The sequence below is a fragment of the Orbicella franksi genome, chromosome 1 (assembly GCF_964199315.1).
Source record: "Orbicella franksi chromosome 1, jaOrbFran1.1, whole genome shotgun sequence".
Classification (NCBI taxonomy): Eukaryota; Metazoa; Cnidaria; class Anthozoa; order Scleractinia; family Merulinidae; genus Orbicella; species Orbicella franksi.
Genome location: NC_138145.1, coordinates 17,309,929 through 17,328,350, shown reverse-complemented (window position 1 = coordinate 17,328,350; position 18,422 = coordinate 17,309,929). Strand labels below are relative to the sequence as shown.

Below are 18,422 nucleotides of genomic sequence, written 5' to 3'. Positions count from 1 at the left end.
CAGTTGGCTGGTGAACTTATTTACTTATTTCCGTTTCATTTTTGCGTTCATGTACAAAAAGGGCCATTTTAATTGCACGACCCCGTCAAATGGTGGAAAATCAGCCATACTGGACCGCAAGTTAATTACACAGTGGGACATCCAAAGCAAAGGAAAGTCAAGCCGTGGATTGTTTAGGCCCAGTATGGCTGATTTTGTACCTTGTGACTGGGTTGCGCAAAGGGCGCATGCTCTGTGAGGAGTAAGAGGCCTGAGCACTAATAAAACAGAAACACCTGGCCTCTTTAAGTTCGTTCCCAGGTTTCACGGACGGTCGATAGTTACTTTATAGTCTTTCTTTGTTATGATGAATTGAAGCGCAGGAAAAAACTTCTTCAAATTCAGTGAAACTGTCTACTAAGTGATTAAAAGAGCTGGCTATAACTCACTAGCTCTAGAAACAATACGACCATGCTAATTATACGTCGACCTTTTTAACTCTATAAAGATAGAATTGCGTGTATATACCCCTCAATAACCGAGTTCAAGGGCCGCACTGTAAGTTACGGATCCTCATTTCTCCTCATCGATTTATGGCCCAAGCGCGAAGCGCACGGGCCATAAATCGAAAGGGAAAAACGAGGATCCGTAACTTACAGTACGGACCGAGAAGACGAGATCAGTAAAATATTTATAATATCTCCCACTGTGTGCCTGCCGGGTTCGGGAACGATTTCTATTCACACGGAGCGGCTTCAAATTTCTGACGAACGTTAAAAGCAAAACGAGTCAATTTCAAATCGTTGTTAAGTGACCCTTAAGTCGTTAGCAGGTTTTAATACACAATTTTAGAAGTAAAAGAAAGTTTTAAACTTGTACTTGCTATAAAAAATTAATAACTGACCTAGCGATAAATCACGAAACATTTTCCCAACAAAAATGCTTTAAATTTTAGCGGGCCGTACAGTAGAATATGGCTCGCTAAAATGACCAATCACAGCGCTGGTATTAACTGAGAGATATAATCATATGTTTCATCAGTTCCCTGTTTGTTTGCCTTTCTTTCTACTAAATGAATGCAATTTTGGTTCGAATGCAGTAGGCACTGTTGTATGGACCCAAAGATAGTCGACAAATTTGCCATACGTTTTCACATACCTATCTGCCTTATATCGCAAACATCTGATAGATGTTCACAACGGGATTTACACCAAGTCCTACCAAAATGTCTCGTATTGTCAATAAAGTTAGAAACAAGTTCGAGATATTTGCTGCTGTGTTCAGCTCTTCTGTATTACAAAGCCGGGGTTCATATTTGCTGGGCTGTTTCTTTACTTAATTGTCAATGTCTCCAGTAGAAAACTGTAATATATTCGTAACTGGAAGTTGTGTTAAGCTGTTGTATTACCCAAGAAGCTTAGAGAATAAAGTTGTTGTGTTGAGCAAGCCTCGTGAACTTGCGTTGTTATGTCACCAAGCCATACTTTTGCTAATATGTTTCAAAAACGTTACTTACTATTGATTAAATTCCTGTTCTATTGGTTGGATTAACTTCAGCCCATACCTGCCATTACTGACTCTATCTTGTTCCTGCTTCGAATATTTAAAAATCCTCATTTCTTTGTTGGACTGTTTCTTGTTTATTCAGTTAACAAATGATATTTCTTCTCTGTAAAGTTCAGTACAAAAAAGAAAGCTGAGGCCGAAAATATGTTAACCTGTTGAGCAGAAGCGGTAAAAAAGATTAAGTTGAAATGGGTGATAATGTTAAGACTTATACAGTGGCTGCACAAACGTCACGAAAGCTCATACCAAATGCGCTCTCTCGTTAACTCATGACTGTACTCTGCTGCAGCTCGTGAAGTATATCTTCAGAATTTCGTACTCCTCAAGAATCGAACGGGTAGTGAAGTACAAACTTGTTAGTTATGGCAGACTGGAGCATGCGCTGCAGGGCAAAGTAAATTCACTTATTACATGGCTAGCTCCGTGAGCGGGCAAGATGAACCGAATCCTGCAATGTGATTGGCTACCCGGGCGGGCAAGATGGCGCTATCTTACCCGCTCGGAACTACCCGCTGTATCCCGCGAGAAAAGAAAACCCCTATTGACCAAGCTTGTTCGGTCAAGATGGCTAGATATTGGCCTTGTTCTTTTTTGACCTCATGCTTGGTCAATAACCAATATATATATAACATTTAATTTCATCCCTGGCTAAACTCTTTAATAGTCTTTCGAGAAATTAATCGACATTCAGCAGATGTAAAACTATGGTGTAAAAAAAAAATTAAACTAGAAGTACTTTTTAGCACTTGATAGAAGGACTACAGAAAAGTTAACAATATCGAGAGCTTTAAAGAAGGCCTTCAAATCCGAAAACTGTTACAGAGAGCACCTTATGCTTTATACACCATGGCGAAAGGAAAACAAAGATTTCATCGAGGACTGTCAAACTTACCAACAGGGATTTGAGCAGGTCAAGGATGAAGTTATCAGAATACCATTTAGAAGTACTAGATAAGGCAACGGAGGACAGGATTAGAGCTAAATGTCACTGACAACTTTGACAATGTTGCTCCAAAAGCAGAACATGTCAATAAGTAGGACTGTGCTGTTGAAGACAGGCCCAAGTTAATTATTTGGTTGCTTTGATCCTAACAAAAACAAGCAGCATTACCATTATGGTTTGTCTGATGATATTGGCTTTTTCCCAAGAAGTAATGATCAAGAAGAACTTGTTGTAAAGTGCATATCGATGATGATTATCGAAGACTTGTAGTTCGTTGAATGAGAAAAAAAGACAGTTTTTTTTTTTTTATCATGTCTTAATGTTCAGTCAAAACTAAAGATGACCATAACTCAGTATTAATAGAACGTTTAATTTCCACTCTACTGCTTGGGGGGGATTTCAATATTGATCTAATGAAGGTAAATACAGAGCGAAAGGAAAGGCTCTTAAAAACATCTTTTAACAGGCAAAGGATACACTGAAAAGTTGAAAAACCAGTATATTACTGACTACCGAACACAGATACTGATCGTGTTTAGACCAACGTACCTTGACCGTACATTCAGCAGGTACCTGCAGTCTTACTAGAGTGGTCATAACCCTACTTTTATTTCTATGAAAGCCGTGCGAATATTTCATTATATGTAACATCTGAGACAAAACAAATTATACCAAGATAAACATAATGTGGTTCCTATTGTCTTTATTACGTACTGCAGGTGAAGCAAATTGTACTATGGTGGACATGCATTTAACCAGGATAAAGACTACAGTACAACCAAGCGACAGGAATCAGAAGTTATTTATCAACACCCCACTGATGCTATAGGTGTTTATCACCTAACAAGGATGATATCAAAAGACTTAGAGGAAAATAGGCTACAACACAAGTCACCGTCTCGCATCTCATGCCTTAATTTTAACATGCTCCTCAGGTTACGGATAACAACCCCTTTCAAAATGGACAAATAACCTTAATGGCCACCCCACTTTTTGTCTTTTTATTGACATTCCTCAACGTTGCAAATAACTTATAATACTCCAAGTCCACCAATTCCTCTAAACACTTTTGTATTTAACTACCTTTACTCCATTATCCAATTTATCTATGAGCTGGCTCACAGGAGCCTTTGAGTAATATCTTCTGTGGCAAAACAAAATAAATTAAGTAGATTGCTGGCAGCCGATTTTTTCTCTAAGGGTCACTTAGACGAGTGTTTGCCCCTTTAGGCTAAAGCGTCTCGCCTCATAACAATAGCTGAATTTGGAGAGAAACAGACTGCCAGCAGTCTATAAATTGAGAGATTCGGGGAATAAAGCTTCACATTTGTAAGTCAATACAAGAGGCCGCTTGTGCATAAAATGTCATAGTTCTCGCTGTAAATTAACTCCACATTTTGAAGCCAATACAGGACCCTGCGTATGTATAAAACTTCACAGTCGTTGCTGTGAATAAATCCTTCACATTTTGAGGCCAATACAAGAAGTAATGGCACGCAGCGTGTATGAAAGGTACATCAGTGGAGGTAACAACGTTTCCCTCCAATTCGAGTAAAGACACGTCTAAAAGAATACAATCTCCAACCATGACTGATTAAATAGGAAATACACACAGACGCAACGTAGCCGAGAGGTCAGCGCGTCGGACTCGCAATTCAGCGGTTCCGGGTTTGATTTCTACTTGGATTTGTGCGCTAGCTCCGAGTTCAAATGCTCGGCCAACTGGTTTGCCTCCGGCCAGTTGATTTTCTTAACAATGTACATTACGTTCAATTTGAATTGTCTGTTTCAGTTGTTTGCTCGGCCTCTCTAGGCTTTGTGCTATAAACACTGCTGAAGGCAAATATCAGTTATTTTATCTTTATTATTTTGTTAGAGGTAAAACAATTACGAGTTTGACGACTTGACTTAAAATACACTACACCTCAGCCGAACGCAGACACCGAAACAATTAAAACAAATCAGAGAGTTTTTTTAATTTCTTTTGTACCAGAACAAAATAAATTGAGCGACTTAGGCAATGACGCTTAACATTTTGAAGCCAACACACGCCGCACTTTAACGATGTCTAAGTGGCTAGTGCTCGTGTGCACTGTATAACTGTGAAACTTAACGCACGCGCCTCGCGTATTGGCACACAGTGTCTATGAAAGTTACATCAGTCGAGGTTTCAACGTTCATTCCAGTAACTGCACGTCTCTAAAAGAACACAATCTCCAACCTTGATAGGTTTTTGACTTGATTAAATAAGACAACCGCACAAAGGCAAAACAATTAAGAACCTAGCGAAAATATCATGACCTCGTTTTGTTAAACCGGCTGTAAACTTTTGACGCACTACACCTAAGTTCAAAGCGGACCGGAATACTCTTCTCTAATTAGGGCCGATACAGGCCGCCTGTATTGGCCTCAAAATGTAAAGGTTTATTCACAACAAGAACTGTTGCCCACATTCATAGTAAGAGCTATCCTCGGAAAAATGCAAATCATGCCAAACTTCAGCAGAGAAACCACCCCAATGCTGTTTTGCAGTCGACATTGGGACGGCGAAAGTTATCTGCTTCACATTTACACGTTTACTGTGTTTTTCTGTGTTATTCTAACCATAACAGCTACTCTTGGGAACAGTTTGATCTTGTTCGCCCTTCACAAGGACAAGTCTCTCCACCCGCCATCAAAACTATTGCTTCGTTGTCTGACAGTCACCGATCTCTGTGTTGGTGTGATCGGGCAGCCGACAGCTATCACCTTATTATTATCCGCTATAAACGAAAACTGGAAACTTTGTCGAGTGGCTAAATACTTGGCGTATGTTACAACCACGATTTCCTCTGGCGTATCTTTGGCGACACTGACCGCTATAAGTGTGGACAGACTACTTGCTCTGTTATTGGGTTTACGATATAGACAAATTGTCACTGTAAAGCGCGTTCGTACGATCATCTTCCTCTTCTGGTTAAAAAGCAGCGCGGTCGGTTTTCTTTACATGTGGGATATGACTGCCTACTTCATCACAAGTGCTGTCTCGGTAATGTTACAGGTCATAATTTCAACTTATTCTTACGCAAGAGTCTTTTACACTTTTCGACGTCTACAAAAGCAACTAAAATTTACTTTTGGAGGTCAGGGTGGAAGTATTTCGCCAAAAATGGCGCGATATAAAAGGACAGTTTTCAATGCATTGTGGGTTCACCTCACACTGGCAATATGTTATCTTCCTTTCGCTGTAGTAATGACTTTAGCAGCTACAAAAGGATTAAGCCCGTCTCTTTTTCTGGCCGAGTCTATGGCGGTAAATTTCGTTTACCTCAATTCCTCACTGAATCCTATTCTTTATTGCTGGAAGATCAAAGAAGTTCGACAAGCAGTAAAGAAAACCTTAAGACAGTTTCGCCGGGCTTTTGTCTCAAAACCGGCTGAAAAGAATTAGTTTAGCAGAAACCTAGTATTAAATATCTTGCTGATTCCCACTTAGGGTTTTGCACATTATATTTAAGGTTTTCTCTACTGTGTTAATGCTCAATCTAATGAACAAAAAATCTCACTATTATGCTCGAAAGGCCTCGTTTTGCTCCATTATGCTCACATTATGCTCGCAAAAAAATATAATAATTACCCTTAACGCTTGTTACACTAATTTAGCATGAGCCACGCCTCAATGTAATACTCTATTGCTCTGGCTTGGTTATTTATAAACGAATTGAGTTTTATAGTAATGAACATAACTCGCTCTGAGGCAGCACAAGAGGGTTGAATTAGCAAAACCTGTCGGCATGTGCTGTAATTTATCACGGATTACAGCTGTAGAATATCCTGTTTGCATTTTGAAAAATGGCCTTATCATCTCAAATATTGTTTTTAGTATATTGACATATTTGTAAAGCGCTCTTGAACCATGTAGTAAAGTTTTTGTTTTCTTTATCGTAAATTATTAAATAATCATATTAAATAAACATGAAAAATTCCACTCGCGCATTGCCTTTAGTATGTCCTCTCAATTCCTTGTTTGTTGATCTCTTCCAAAATGTTGATTTTCTTCCAAAATTCGTCCTCTAAGAAAAAAACTTCCCAGAAATCGGTTGTTTCGCAAGTAATACAATTACGGATTGCCTAATAACTTAGTTTTTTCAGGTAATTCTGTCATAATGGATAATTCACAGACAATGAAGTACGCTGGAAAAGTGACAGCTGAGCTATTTACTCACCTGTAAGGGCTATATCGGTACGTGCGGCCCCAAAGGGAATGGTGTTTGGGATATGTTTTGGTCGAAAATTTGGGCATAGATTTTGGCAATTTAGGTACGAAACAGTTTATCTTTTTCACTTTGGCTTAGCATTGGGTATTTTGTGTACAAGAAACTGGTGAGTTTTTTTTTGCGTCAACATGGCAATTTTGTAGCCCTTTTCAATGTTTACGGAAATGGAACCCATTTCTGGTCTGAAATAGGGTAAGGGTTTGAAGGTTCGGGCCGGACACTCCTACTGCCAAACCTTTAGTGAATACCTCCCCGTTCGACTTCGCTTTGTTCTTGCTTGGAATTATTGCAAGAATATGTTTGGCTCAAGTGGCACTGGTGTTGGTTCTGGGGTAGGAGCCAATGATAGTTATGTTAAACCTCCTCTCAGGTTGTGCGTAGGTCCGTGTCTAAGCAAACCAAGTGCTTGTCACTCGCCCCGATCGGAGTTCGCAAAAAATACTCCGCTACGCGTCGTATTCTCAACTGTCTTCGTGTTAATTTGCAAATGTGGTCAAACACGGTCTTTCATATTTGATATATTACGTCAAACGTATCAAGAGCGACTTGAGCAGGTTAAGGAATCGAAGAATCGAACGGGTAGTAAGTAAAGTACATACTTGATGGTTATGACAGACTGGAGCATGCGCTGTAGGTTCCAGGGCAAAGTAAATTCACATATCAACATTTCATGTCATCCCTGACCAAACTCTTCTTTGTGCCCACACAGAGAATTCTTAAGTTTGTAGTATTATCGTAACTCCTGTTAAGTTTTTAGTATAATCGTAACTCCTGTTTCACTAACATGGTTTAAAATGTAAGTTCAGGGTCTATTTTGTTTAACTTCTCTAGTAAATTAATCCAACAAGTGCTTTTCTTAGAATTTCTAGTGCCCCTTTCGGCTAACTAAAGGTTAAGTAATGACAACCTCGTCAGTCGCAAAGTTGCCATAGAGGCCATCCATGTTGTGCAAAAACGAGCACGGTGACCGCTACTTTCATTGCATTTTTCTGATGTATATAATATGATTACCAACTGGATGAAGTTTGAGAATTTTTTTAATGCCCTTCTTTTTAAGCGTAATCACCTTAACTACTGAATTGAAAGAGATAATACGTCTCGCAAATGAGCACTGAATTTGCCCTTTTAGTTTGTCTATTTCTCCTTGAATTCGGTTCACAATCCATCTTCCTGATAATGCAAACAGAAATTAGCCCGTGCTTTTATAACAAAGCATTCCTCATTAATTTCTTTCAAACTGAGCATTTTGAGAAGTGAAAAACAATCAGTTCTGATCGCCTTCGCTGTTAACTAATACGAGTGTCCCAAGCATGATGACCAAAGAACACTACATCATAGCCAAATCACACGTCTTGCGACTCTCATCGTGTGCGGTTGTTCTGCTTTAGTTTTTCCCTTCCCATAATTAATCTCAATATTATAATTGCCTGCCGTCCAAACATTCATTGATACGGTAATATATAAAACCAGAAGGATTTTAATACCATACGATAACAAAGATAAGTCATTACGTTTAAATTCCTTATTAAAGGCTCAAGTGCATATATCTGCATGCTTATTGTTTCGAATTAATATTGTTTCAATTCTCTGAATTTGATTGAGATAACACCTTTCTTTTATTGCGGAGTTGGGATATTAATTAAGAAAGTCCGAGACGGCAAATTGCGCTTTAAGAGAAGGCATAAGGTTGTTTTAAATCAGTAGACATGACAATTTAATCTGACACTTAAAAAGTCAGTACAAAAGTTATCAATCGATTTCCTCAAATAACTTTCTAAGTAAAAGTGCGCCTTTCAATCGAAAATAATTATTACTTTAATGGCCAGTTTGATTTGCTTACAAATAGTTCGCGAGTGTGTTTACATTAGAGGATAGTGTTCTGTGAAATGACACAAGTTTCTACCCTCTAGATGATTTCTGCACATCAAATCCACATGTTCTAACTTATTATTGAATGTTTATGAAGGTAACATCAGTCAAAGCAACAACGTTTCCCGTCTTAAACAATACACTGATCTTCAACCTTGAGAGGTTTCGACCTGATTAAATAAGACAAGGAAATAGAAGCAGAAACAATTAGAAAATATCATGACATCGCTTTGTTAAAGTGTAAACTATACACAACACCTTAGCCCAACGCGGACACTGAAAGAATTTGTTTTTTTAATTAGGGCGATTTTTGACATCTTCTATTCCAAAACAAAATGACTTGAGCGAATGAGGGAATAAAGCTTCATATTTTGAAGCCAACACACGTACGCCTTCACAACAAGAACTGTCTCGGAATATTGAAATAATGTCGAACGTCAACATTGAAACAACCCGAATGCTCTTTTGCAGTCGACATTGGGATGGCGAAAGTTATCTGCTTCACATTTACACGTTTACTGTGTTTTTCTGTGTTATTCTAACCATAACAGCTACTCTTGGGAACAGTTTGATCTTGTTCGCCCTTCACAAGGACAAGTCTCTCCACCCGCCATCAAAACTATTGCTTCGTTGTCTGACAGTCACCGATCTCTGTGTTGGTGTGATCGGGCAGCCGACAGCTATCACCTTATTATTATCCGCTATAAACGAAAACTGGAAACTTTGTCGAGTGGCTAAATACTTGGCGTATGTTACAACCACGATTTCTTCTGGCGTATCTTTGGCGACACTGACCGCTATAAGTGTGGACAGACTACTCGCTCTGTTATTGGGTTTACGATATAGACAAGTTGTCACTGTAAAGCGCGTTCGTACGATCATCATCCTCTTCTGGTTAAAAAGCAGCGCGGTCGGTATTCTCTATGTTTGGGATATGACTGCCTACTTCATCACAAGTGCTGTATTAGTAATGTTACAGGTTATCATTTCTACTTATTCTTACGAAAGAATCTTTCGCACTATCCGACGTCAACAAACACAAGTACAAGATACTCTTGGAGGTCAGAGTGGAAGTATTTCGCCAAATATGGCGCGATATAAAAAGACAGTTATCAATGCATTGTGGGTTCACCTCACACTGGCAACATGTTATCTTCCTTTCGCAGTAGTAATGACTGTAGCAGCAAGAAGAGGATTAGATTCGTCTCTTTTTTTGGCCGAGGATGTGGCAGTCAATTTCGTTTACCTCAATTCCTCACTGAATCCTATTCTCTATTGCTGGAAGATCAAAGAAGTTCGACAAGCAGTAAAGGAAACCTTAAGACAGTTTTGGGCTTGTCTCTCAACTTAATTATGAATAAAGTAGTATAGCAGAAACGTAGGCAAAATATTTTGGCTGAAAACCCACTTTGGGTTTGCTCATTACTGTATGCTCAAATTTTTCATTATTATGCTAACGCTTGATACCCAAAAAATCTCACTGTGTAGTCAGGGGACTGGTGACGACACTCTATTACGTGTAAGGGCCGATAAAAAATTGCGAATGTAGCATTTATTACCTAGTTTATTGCGGATTACGTTTTTGGACTATCCTGATTATATTTTTGACAACTGACTTATTCATTTCTTAATGCCTTTAATCCTAATATCATTGACAACTGACTTATTCACTTTTGACAACTGACTTATTCATTTCTTCACGCCGTTAATCCTAATATTGTTATTTAGTAACTCCAAATAAAATGTTAACTGCTCTGGAAGTATGTTGTGAAGTTTTTCGTTTTTTTTCCTTTATCGTAGGTCATTAATCGTGATTCCTTGAACTTTCCAGTAATGTTTAGAATTGTATATTGTTCACCTTCAGCGTTGATTGAATGTACTGGGTGTTTCATGTGAGTGTTTAAAGGTTTCTGAAAGCTCACGGGTTCGAGTACATTAACGGTGGAAAATAAAGTAAATTATCGAGTCCGAAAGTTTAGAGAGGCGTAACAAAACGTTTTCTGGAAGTTCTCGGTTTATTTTCGAGCCCATACGGTTTTCGGGAGTTTTGAGAATTCCATACCTGAACTTGAAAGGATGGAAGTAAATAATTTAAAAATGAAACCCTTACGCAAGTATCCATAGTCTGAATTTGTAAATGTTTCTTTTCAAATTTAACTCTCTACAGTATGCAGCCCATGAATTCTGGACACTATATATATTGGCCTGGCCTTGAATCTGTTGCTGATCTCGCTGTAAAATGGTATAGACGTCACCATGGCGTTTTCACCATAACTGTCTCTCGAAACTCGTCCTTCATTATTGACATTCAACCATGGGGATCAGTGGATTGAAAAATATGCACGAAAACCAAATCACGATCAAATAATTGAAATGTGGTTTCAGCTGATGGAACTACGTCGAGAACTGATTAGAACGGACCAACGAGGCTGAACTCGCCCTCTAATAAAAAAAACGTATTGAAAAACATATTGAACTGAATGAAAGAGATAAGACGTCCTACAAATGAGCACTGAATTTGCCATTTCCTTTAGTTTATTTCTCTCTGAATTCGGTTCACAATCCATCTGCCTGATATTATAAACTTAAAATTAGTGCTTTTATAACAAAGCATCATATTCCTCTTTAATTTCTCGCAAACTGAGCATTTTGAAAAGTGACAAACAATTAGTTCTGATCGCCTTCGCCCGTTAACTAATACGAGTGTCCTAAGCATGATGACTAAAGAAGAACAACCTCTAGTTCGTCACTTCATAGCCAGATTACATTTCCTGCTGCTTTCATCGTGTGTGGTTGTTCTGCTTCGGTTTTTCCTTTTCCATAATTAATCACAATAATATAATGGTCTGCGCTCCAAACATTCATTGATATGGTAATACATATATATAACAAGAAGGATTTAATACCATACGATAACAAAGGCGAGTTCTTATCAGTTTAAATTCGCTGGTAAGGGATTAAGCACATACAGCTGCATGCTTATTGTTTCGAATTAATGATGTTTCAATTCTCGGAATTAAATTCAGATAACACCTATCTTTCATTTACGGGGTTGGGATATTGATTGAGAAAGACCGAGACGGAAAAATTGAGCTTTAAATATTTAATCTGACACCTAAAAGCCAGTACAAAAATTATAAATCGATTCCCTCAAATAATTTTTTGAGGTAAAAGTGCGCCTTTCAGTCGACAGTAATTATTACTTTAATTGTCAGTTTGATTTGCTTACAAATAGTTCGCCAGTGTGTTTACATTAGAGGATAATATTTTGTTAATATAAATGACACAAGTTTCTACACTTAAGATGATTTCTGCACATCAGATCCACATGATCTAACTTATTATTGAATGTTTATGAAGGTAACATCAGTAAAAGTAACGTTTCCCGTCTAAAAGAATACACTGATCTCCAACCTCGAGAGGTTTTGACCTGATTAAATAAGATAAGCGCATAGAGGCAGAAACAATTAGAAAATATCATGACATCGCTTTGTTAAAGTGTAAACTATACACAACACCTTAGCCCAACGCGGACACTGAAAGAATTTGTTTTTTAATTAGGGCGATTTTTGACATCTCTTATTCCAAAGCAAAATAACTTGGGCGAATGAGGAATAAAGATTCATATTTTGAAGCCAACACACGTACACCTTCACAGCAAGAACTGTCTCAAATATTGTAAATAATGTCGAACGTCAACATTGAAACAACCCGAATGCTCTTTTGCAGTCGACATTGGGATGGCGAAAGTTATCTGCTTCACTTTTACACATTGACTGTGTTTTTCTGTGTTATTCTAACCATAACAGCTACTCTTGGGAACAGTTTGATCTTGTTCGCCCTTCACAAGGACAAGTCTCTCCACCCGCCATCAAAACTATTGCTTCGTTGTCTGACGGTCACCGATCTTTGTGTTGGTGTGATCGGGCAGCCGACAGCTATCACCTTATTATTATCCGCTATAAACGAAAACTGGAAACTTTGTCGAGTGGCTAAATATTTGGCGTATGTTACAACCACGATTTCTTCTGGCGTATCTTTAGCGACACTGACCGCTATAGGTGTGGACAGACTACTCGCTCTGTTGTTGGGTTTACGATATAGACGAGTTGTCACTGTAAAGCGCGTTCGTACGATCATCTTCCTCTTCTTGTTAAAAAGCAGCGCGGTCGGTTTTCTTTACATATGGGATGACTGCCTACTTTATCTCAAGTGCTGTATTGGTAATGTTAGAGGTTATAATTTCTACTTATTCTTACGCAAGAATCTTTCGCACTATTCGACGTCAACAAACACAAGTACAAGATACTCTTGGAGGTCAGAGTGGAAGTATTTCGCCAAATATGGCGCGATATAAAAAGACAGTTTTCAATGCATTGTGGGTTCACCTCACACTGGCAATATGTTATCTTCCTTTCGCTGTAGTAATGATTTTAGCAACCACAAAAGGATTAAGCCCCTCTCTTTTTCTGGCCGAGTTTGTGGCAGTAAATTTAATTTACCTCAATTCCTCGCTGAATCCTGTTCTTTATTGCTGGAAGATCAGAGAGGTTCGACAAGCAGTAAACGAAACCTTAAGACAGTTTTGGGCTTGCTTCTTAACTTAATTGAGAAAAAAGGCTAAAAAGTAGTATAACAGAAATCTAGCGTTAGATATCTTGCCTGATTTTGTTTTCCACATTATGCTCAAAGTTTTCACTAACATACTAATGCTAGACAGCCAGAAAATCTCGCTGTTAAACTCCAGTGGCCTCATTATGCTACATCACGCTCACATCAAAAAAGCTAATGTTTACCTTTGACGTTTGACACTGCTCTCACTTGTTTATTTATAATAAATGAGTTTTCAAGTAATTAATAAAAAAAGTCGCTCTAGTGCAGCACAAGAGGATTTAATTAGGAAAACCTGTCGGCATATGCTGTGTGTACTGTGTTGTCAGGCGACTGGTGACGACACGTTTTTACGAGTGCGTGCGGATGAAGAATTACGGATGAAGAATTACGGATGAAGAATTACGGATGCAGAATTTACTACGGATATTGCCTACCCTGTTTGCATTTTTTAAACATGACTTATTCATTTCTTAAGAATGGCTGACTGTTAGGATCGAGAAACGCCGGTCAACGTCCCATTTGACAAATCGCTCATATTTTGCCCAAAGATACCCTTAGGTGACCTAATTCTAAAACTCATATTTAAAGGTTCCAGCGAATTTTTATTTTTCAGAAATTCGCGAAAATTTGAAAGCGCGGTCAAAGTGCGGTTTTTCGTGTAATAAAATGACCGAAATAAGGTGCGAGGACGAAACGCTGCTTAAGTCTTAAAATAAACTCAATTGACTTCAAACTTCACACAAATGTGGAACAACCACTCTAATTTATTCCTCGCTTTAAACTAGTCTCAGATATGTTGATATAGTGGTTTTCCGAACCATTTTAAAAACAGCTATGATGCGTGTGGAAAATAACGGCAAAATATAGCTCATGTTTAACAGCATAAAAATGCATCTGGTACCTCACTTTCCAATTATTTTACATTACAGCCTTAAAATATCATTATTAAAGATATACCATGCCAAGTTTCATGCTCGAACTCGCAGTATTTCCCTTCGTGAAAAACGAAAATCTATGTCAATGTGTTGGGCGCAAATAACACAATAATTATGCACGAACCAGAGACAAATCAATTTCAATGGCGAAAGTAAAAGGCTATCATTAATTAGAATCCCGTCAATTCACTGCTATCAGTAGAAACATAATGTCCACTGCATAAAAACTGTTTTCAGACGTTTTCGAACCATTGCGCGTTAACTTTGTTTAATTTCGTGTCCGCCGTCATGTCTAGTTTGTCATCGCGTGTATTTCCTTAATGTCAACAACACGTGAATGGTTGTCATAACAAACGCAAGAGATTTCCTGGAACCTTAATGTTTTCGATTCACCAAAACGCTTTAAGTTCGTTAAGACACAATAATGGGTCAACTTGGAATGCTTTTTAGCATCAAGGACGTTAAAGGACTGTAAATTAATCGAGTTGAAATATCTTGAAGCAAATCAAAATCGCGCCCTTATTCTAATTTGGTAAACAGCCGATCTCCGTTCAAGTTCAAGAAGTCGAGAGGTTAATCCGGCAATGTATTACCGGTACAACAACAAAATCAAACCGAGGTCATCAAAAGTGTAAGTTTAAAAGTGTAGTGGCAAGTTCCAAATAAATTTCGCCTATATAAATTGGAAACAAGATGTGAAACGGTCTGACCCGAAACAAATAAACAAAATATTAATACGACTAATTTAACCCGAAAATGTTACAGAAAACATACCTAAAAGCCGTCGATTCCCCTCGATACCACTCCGCATTGCCTTAAAGAGCCCAAGCTTTCTGCTGTAAGAATCAGGGGCCTCATGAATCTGTATTTATTATATCGGCAACCATGCTGCGTGGCTGATATTCGAGACTCAGTAAAAGTTGTCACACAACCGTACGAGCAGCCCAGTCACGCTTTCACTGCTCTTGCGCAAATGTTCAACATTTCGCAATTTACATAAACCGACTACAAGTTTAAAGTAGTGACAGTAGATTGAAATGCGCTTGTTAAAGCTGTCCTATCGAGGAACAATTATTTCTTGTTTTTGAATGGCTCTTAGTTGTAGCTACAGTCGGGGAGGGGGGAGAGGGTATTCCCGGAAATTTCGGATATCTGTATGCCGTGGAAGATTAAGTGGTCTCCAGCTCTTAACGCCAATACTGAAACACTAGATGATTCTCGAAGTATCACAGGGGTCACTAAGCTAAATAATTTTGAGTGTAGCTCCGCTGAGTCAATTAACCGTTGGCGCGCATATTGCATTGACCGTGGACAGGTGGAAAAACAGTTAAACCGGAAAAGCCTGTTGCACATTGTAATTTAGCGTTGTCCAACACGCAGTCGGTCTGGTTGTAATGTTAATCGTATTTGAGAGAATCTCAAGTTTTCTTTCGACACATACTGGGGTGACATACTACTAGATGGACGTGTCCGGGAGCCACGAGTCAAGTCAGTCAATTTGCCATGCTTAACCGACAAGAGTGACTGCGACCTTAACATCAGTGCCATTATCAACGGGTGTGACCGAGGAAGTGTCTGCTGAGGTTTCCATAGATAGTAACCATGCACGGTAGGGGTGTATTGATATCTTCAAGGCCGCTGCATTCGTGTCTTTTATAGGGTGTCTACTTTAGAGAGGCACCTGTCGCTGGAGAAATGTCCTCAGTCCCTTGAAAGCTATTCCCTTATGGACTTAGCCAAAATGTGCTACAAACCTTGCTTGGAGCAGGCGTTGACGCTTAACTCAAAGCCACAATAGGTCACCAGGAAGCCCTCGTTGTTTTAAAAAAGGTTTGGGCTCTCAGGGCAGTCAGTGACAAGCAGCAATCGTATCTTATGGCAAAATTCCGCGTTGGTCAAACGGCAGGCCGAAAGGTTGACGCCGAACTGGTGGCGCGGGAATGCGCAGTGCCCGGGATCCTTATAATATTCGTCTTTTTCAGGTGCTAGTTTTTCTCTCACCTAAGTGCTGCAATGCGCCAAAGTGATCCTGATGAGATGCATGCTCAGGCATCTGAAGAGGAGAGAAATTTTAGTCAGGCAAAGGAAGTTGTAGAAATACTCCAGCTCCGGCATCCTTTGGTACACGACCAGCAAGACTCCTGTGCCTTGGCGATGGAGGGTGACCTAAAGAACCTGAAACTTTGTATGCTACCGTGCGGGTGCGAAGACATGGGACTAGATATACCTCTCCCACTCGTGCGCGGAAAAGCTCCCGGCCACGTCCATCTAGTAGTATGTCACCCCAGTATGTGTCGAAAGAAAACTTGAGATTCTCTCAAATACGATTAACATTACAACCAGACCGACTGCGTGTTGGACAACGCTAAATTACAATGTGCAACAGGCTTTTCCGGTTTAACTGTTTTTCCACCTGTCCACGGTCAATGCAATATGCGCGCCAACGGTTAATTGACTCAGCGGAGCTACACTCAAAATTATTTAGCTTAGTGACCCCTGTGATACTTCGAGAATCATCTAGTGTTTCAGTGTTGGCGTTAAGAGCTGGAGACCACTTAATCTTCCACGGCATACAGATATCCGAAATTTCCGGGAATACCCTCTCCCCCCTCCCCGACTGTAGCTACAACTAAGAGCCATTCAAAAACAAGAAATAATTGTTCCTCGATAGGACAGCTTTAACAAGCGCATTTCAATCTACTGTCACTACTTTAAACTTGTAGTCGGTTTATGTAAATTGCGAAATGTTGAACATTTGCGCAAGAGCAGTGAAAGCGTGACTGGGCTGCTCGTACGGTTGTGTGACAACTTTTACTGAGTCTCGAATATCAGCCACGCAGCATGGTTGCCGATATAATAAATACAGATTCATGAGGCCCCTGATTCTTACAGCAGAAAGCTTGGGCTCTTTAAGGCAATGCGGAGTGGTATCGAGGGGAATCGACGGCTTTTAGGTATGTTTTCTGTAACATTTTCGGGTTAAATTAGTCGTATTAATATTTTGTTTATTTGTTTCGGGTCAGACCGTTTCACATCTTGTTTCCAATTTATATAGGCGAAATTTATTTGGAACTTGCCACTACACTTTTAAACTTACACTTTTGATGACCTCGGTTTGATTTTGTTGTTGTACCGGTAATACATTGCCGGATTAACCTCTCGACTTCTTGAACTTGAACGGAGATCGGCTGTTTACCAAATTAGAATAAGGGCGCGATTTTGATTTGCTTCAAGATATTTCAACTCGATTAATTTACAGTCCTTTAACGTCCTTGATGCTAAAAAGCATTCCAAGTTGACCCATTATTGTGTCTTAACGAACTTAAAACGTTTTGGTGAATCGAAAACATTAAGGTTCCAGGAAATCTCTTGCGTTTGTTATGACAACCATTCACGTGTTGTTGACATTAAGGAAATACACGCGATGACAAACTCGACATGACGGCGGACACGAAATTAAACAAAGTTAACGCGCAATGGTTCGAAAACGTCTGAAAACAGTTTTTATGCAGTGGACATTATGTTTCTACTGATAGCAGTGAATTAACGGGATTCTAATTAATGATAGCCTTTTACTTTCGCCATTGAAATTGATTTGTCTCTGGTTCGTGCATAATTATTGTGTTATTTGCGCCCAACACATTGACATAGATTTTCGTTTTTCACGAAGGGAAATACTGCGAGTTCGAGCATGAAACTTGGCATGGTATATCTTTAATAATGATATTTTAAGGCTGTAATGTAAAATAATCGGAAAGTGGGGTACCAGATGCATTTTTATGCTGTTAAACATGAGCTATATTTTGCCGTTATTTTCCACACGCTTCATAGCTGTTTTTAAAATGGTTCGGAAAACCACTATATCAACATATCTGAGACTAGTTTAAAGCGAGGAATAAATTAGAGTGGTTGTTCCACTTTTGTGTGAAGTTTGAAGTCAATTGAGTTTATTTTAAGACTTAAGCAGCGTTTCGTCCTCGCACCTTATTTCGGTCATTTTATTACACGAAAAACCGCACTTTGACCGCGCTTTCAAATTTTCGCGAATTTCTGAAAAATAAAAATTCGCTGGAACCTCTAAATATGATTTTTAGAATTAGGTCGCCTAAGGGTATCTTTGGGCAAAATATGAGCGATTTGTCAAATGGGACGTTGACCGGCGTTTCTCGATCCTACCAGTCAGCCATTCTTAACGAATTTAATCCTAATATTCTTATCTAACATTTTAAAATATCTGTAAACGCTCTTGAAGTTTTTCTT

The 18,422-nt window shown here is 39.0% G+C and overlaps 2 protein-coding genes and 1 pseudogene across 2 annotated transcripts; all 3 read left to right on the top strand.

Moving 5' to 3' along the window:
* Positions 1-4,798: 4,798 nt before the first annotated feature.
* LOC145482037 (beta-3 adrenergic receptor-like) lies at positions 4,799-5,918 on the top strand. Its single transcript, XM_081460649.1, has one exon. It carries the CDS (start codon positions 4,968-4,970, stop codon positions 5,916-5,918), a length of 951 nt encoding a protein of 316 aa, XP_081316775.1. The 5' UTR covers positions 4,799-4,967.
* Positions 5,919-7,040: 1,122 nt separating this feature from the next.
* LOC145481942 (melanocyte-stimulating hormone receptor-like) lies at positions 7,041-9,966 on the top strand. The gene is made up of 2 exons (XM_081460555.1): positions 7,041-7,125; positions 8,991-9,966. The coding sequence occupies exons 1-2, from the start codon at positions 7,041-7,043 to the stop codon at positions 9,962-9,964; spliced, it is 1,059 nt and encodes a 352-aa protein (XP_081316681.1). The 3' UTR covers positions 9,965-9,966.
* A 2,057-nt stretch (positions 9,967-12,023) lies between these two features.
* LOC145481849 (adenosine receptor A3-like) lies at positions 12,024-13,220 on the top strand (annotated as a pseudogene).
* The last annotated feature ends 5,202 nt before the right edge of the window (positions 13,221-18,422 follow it).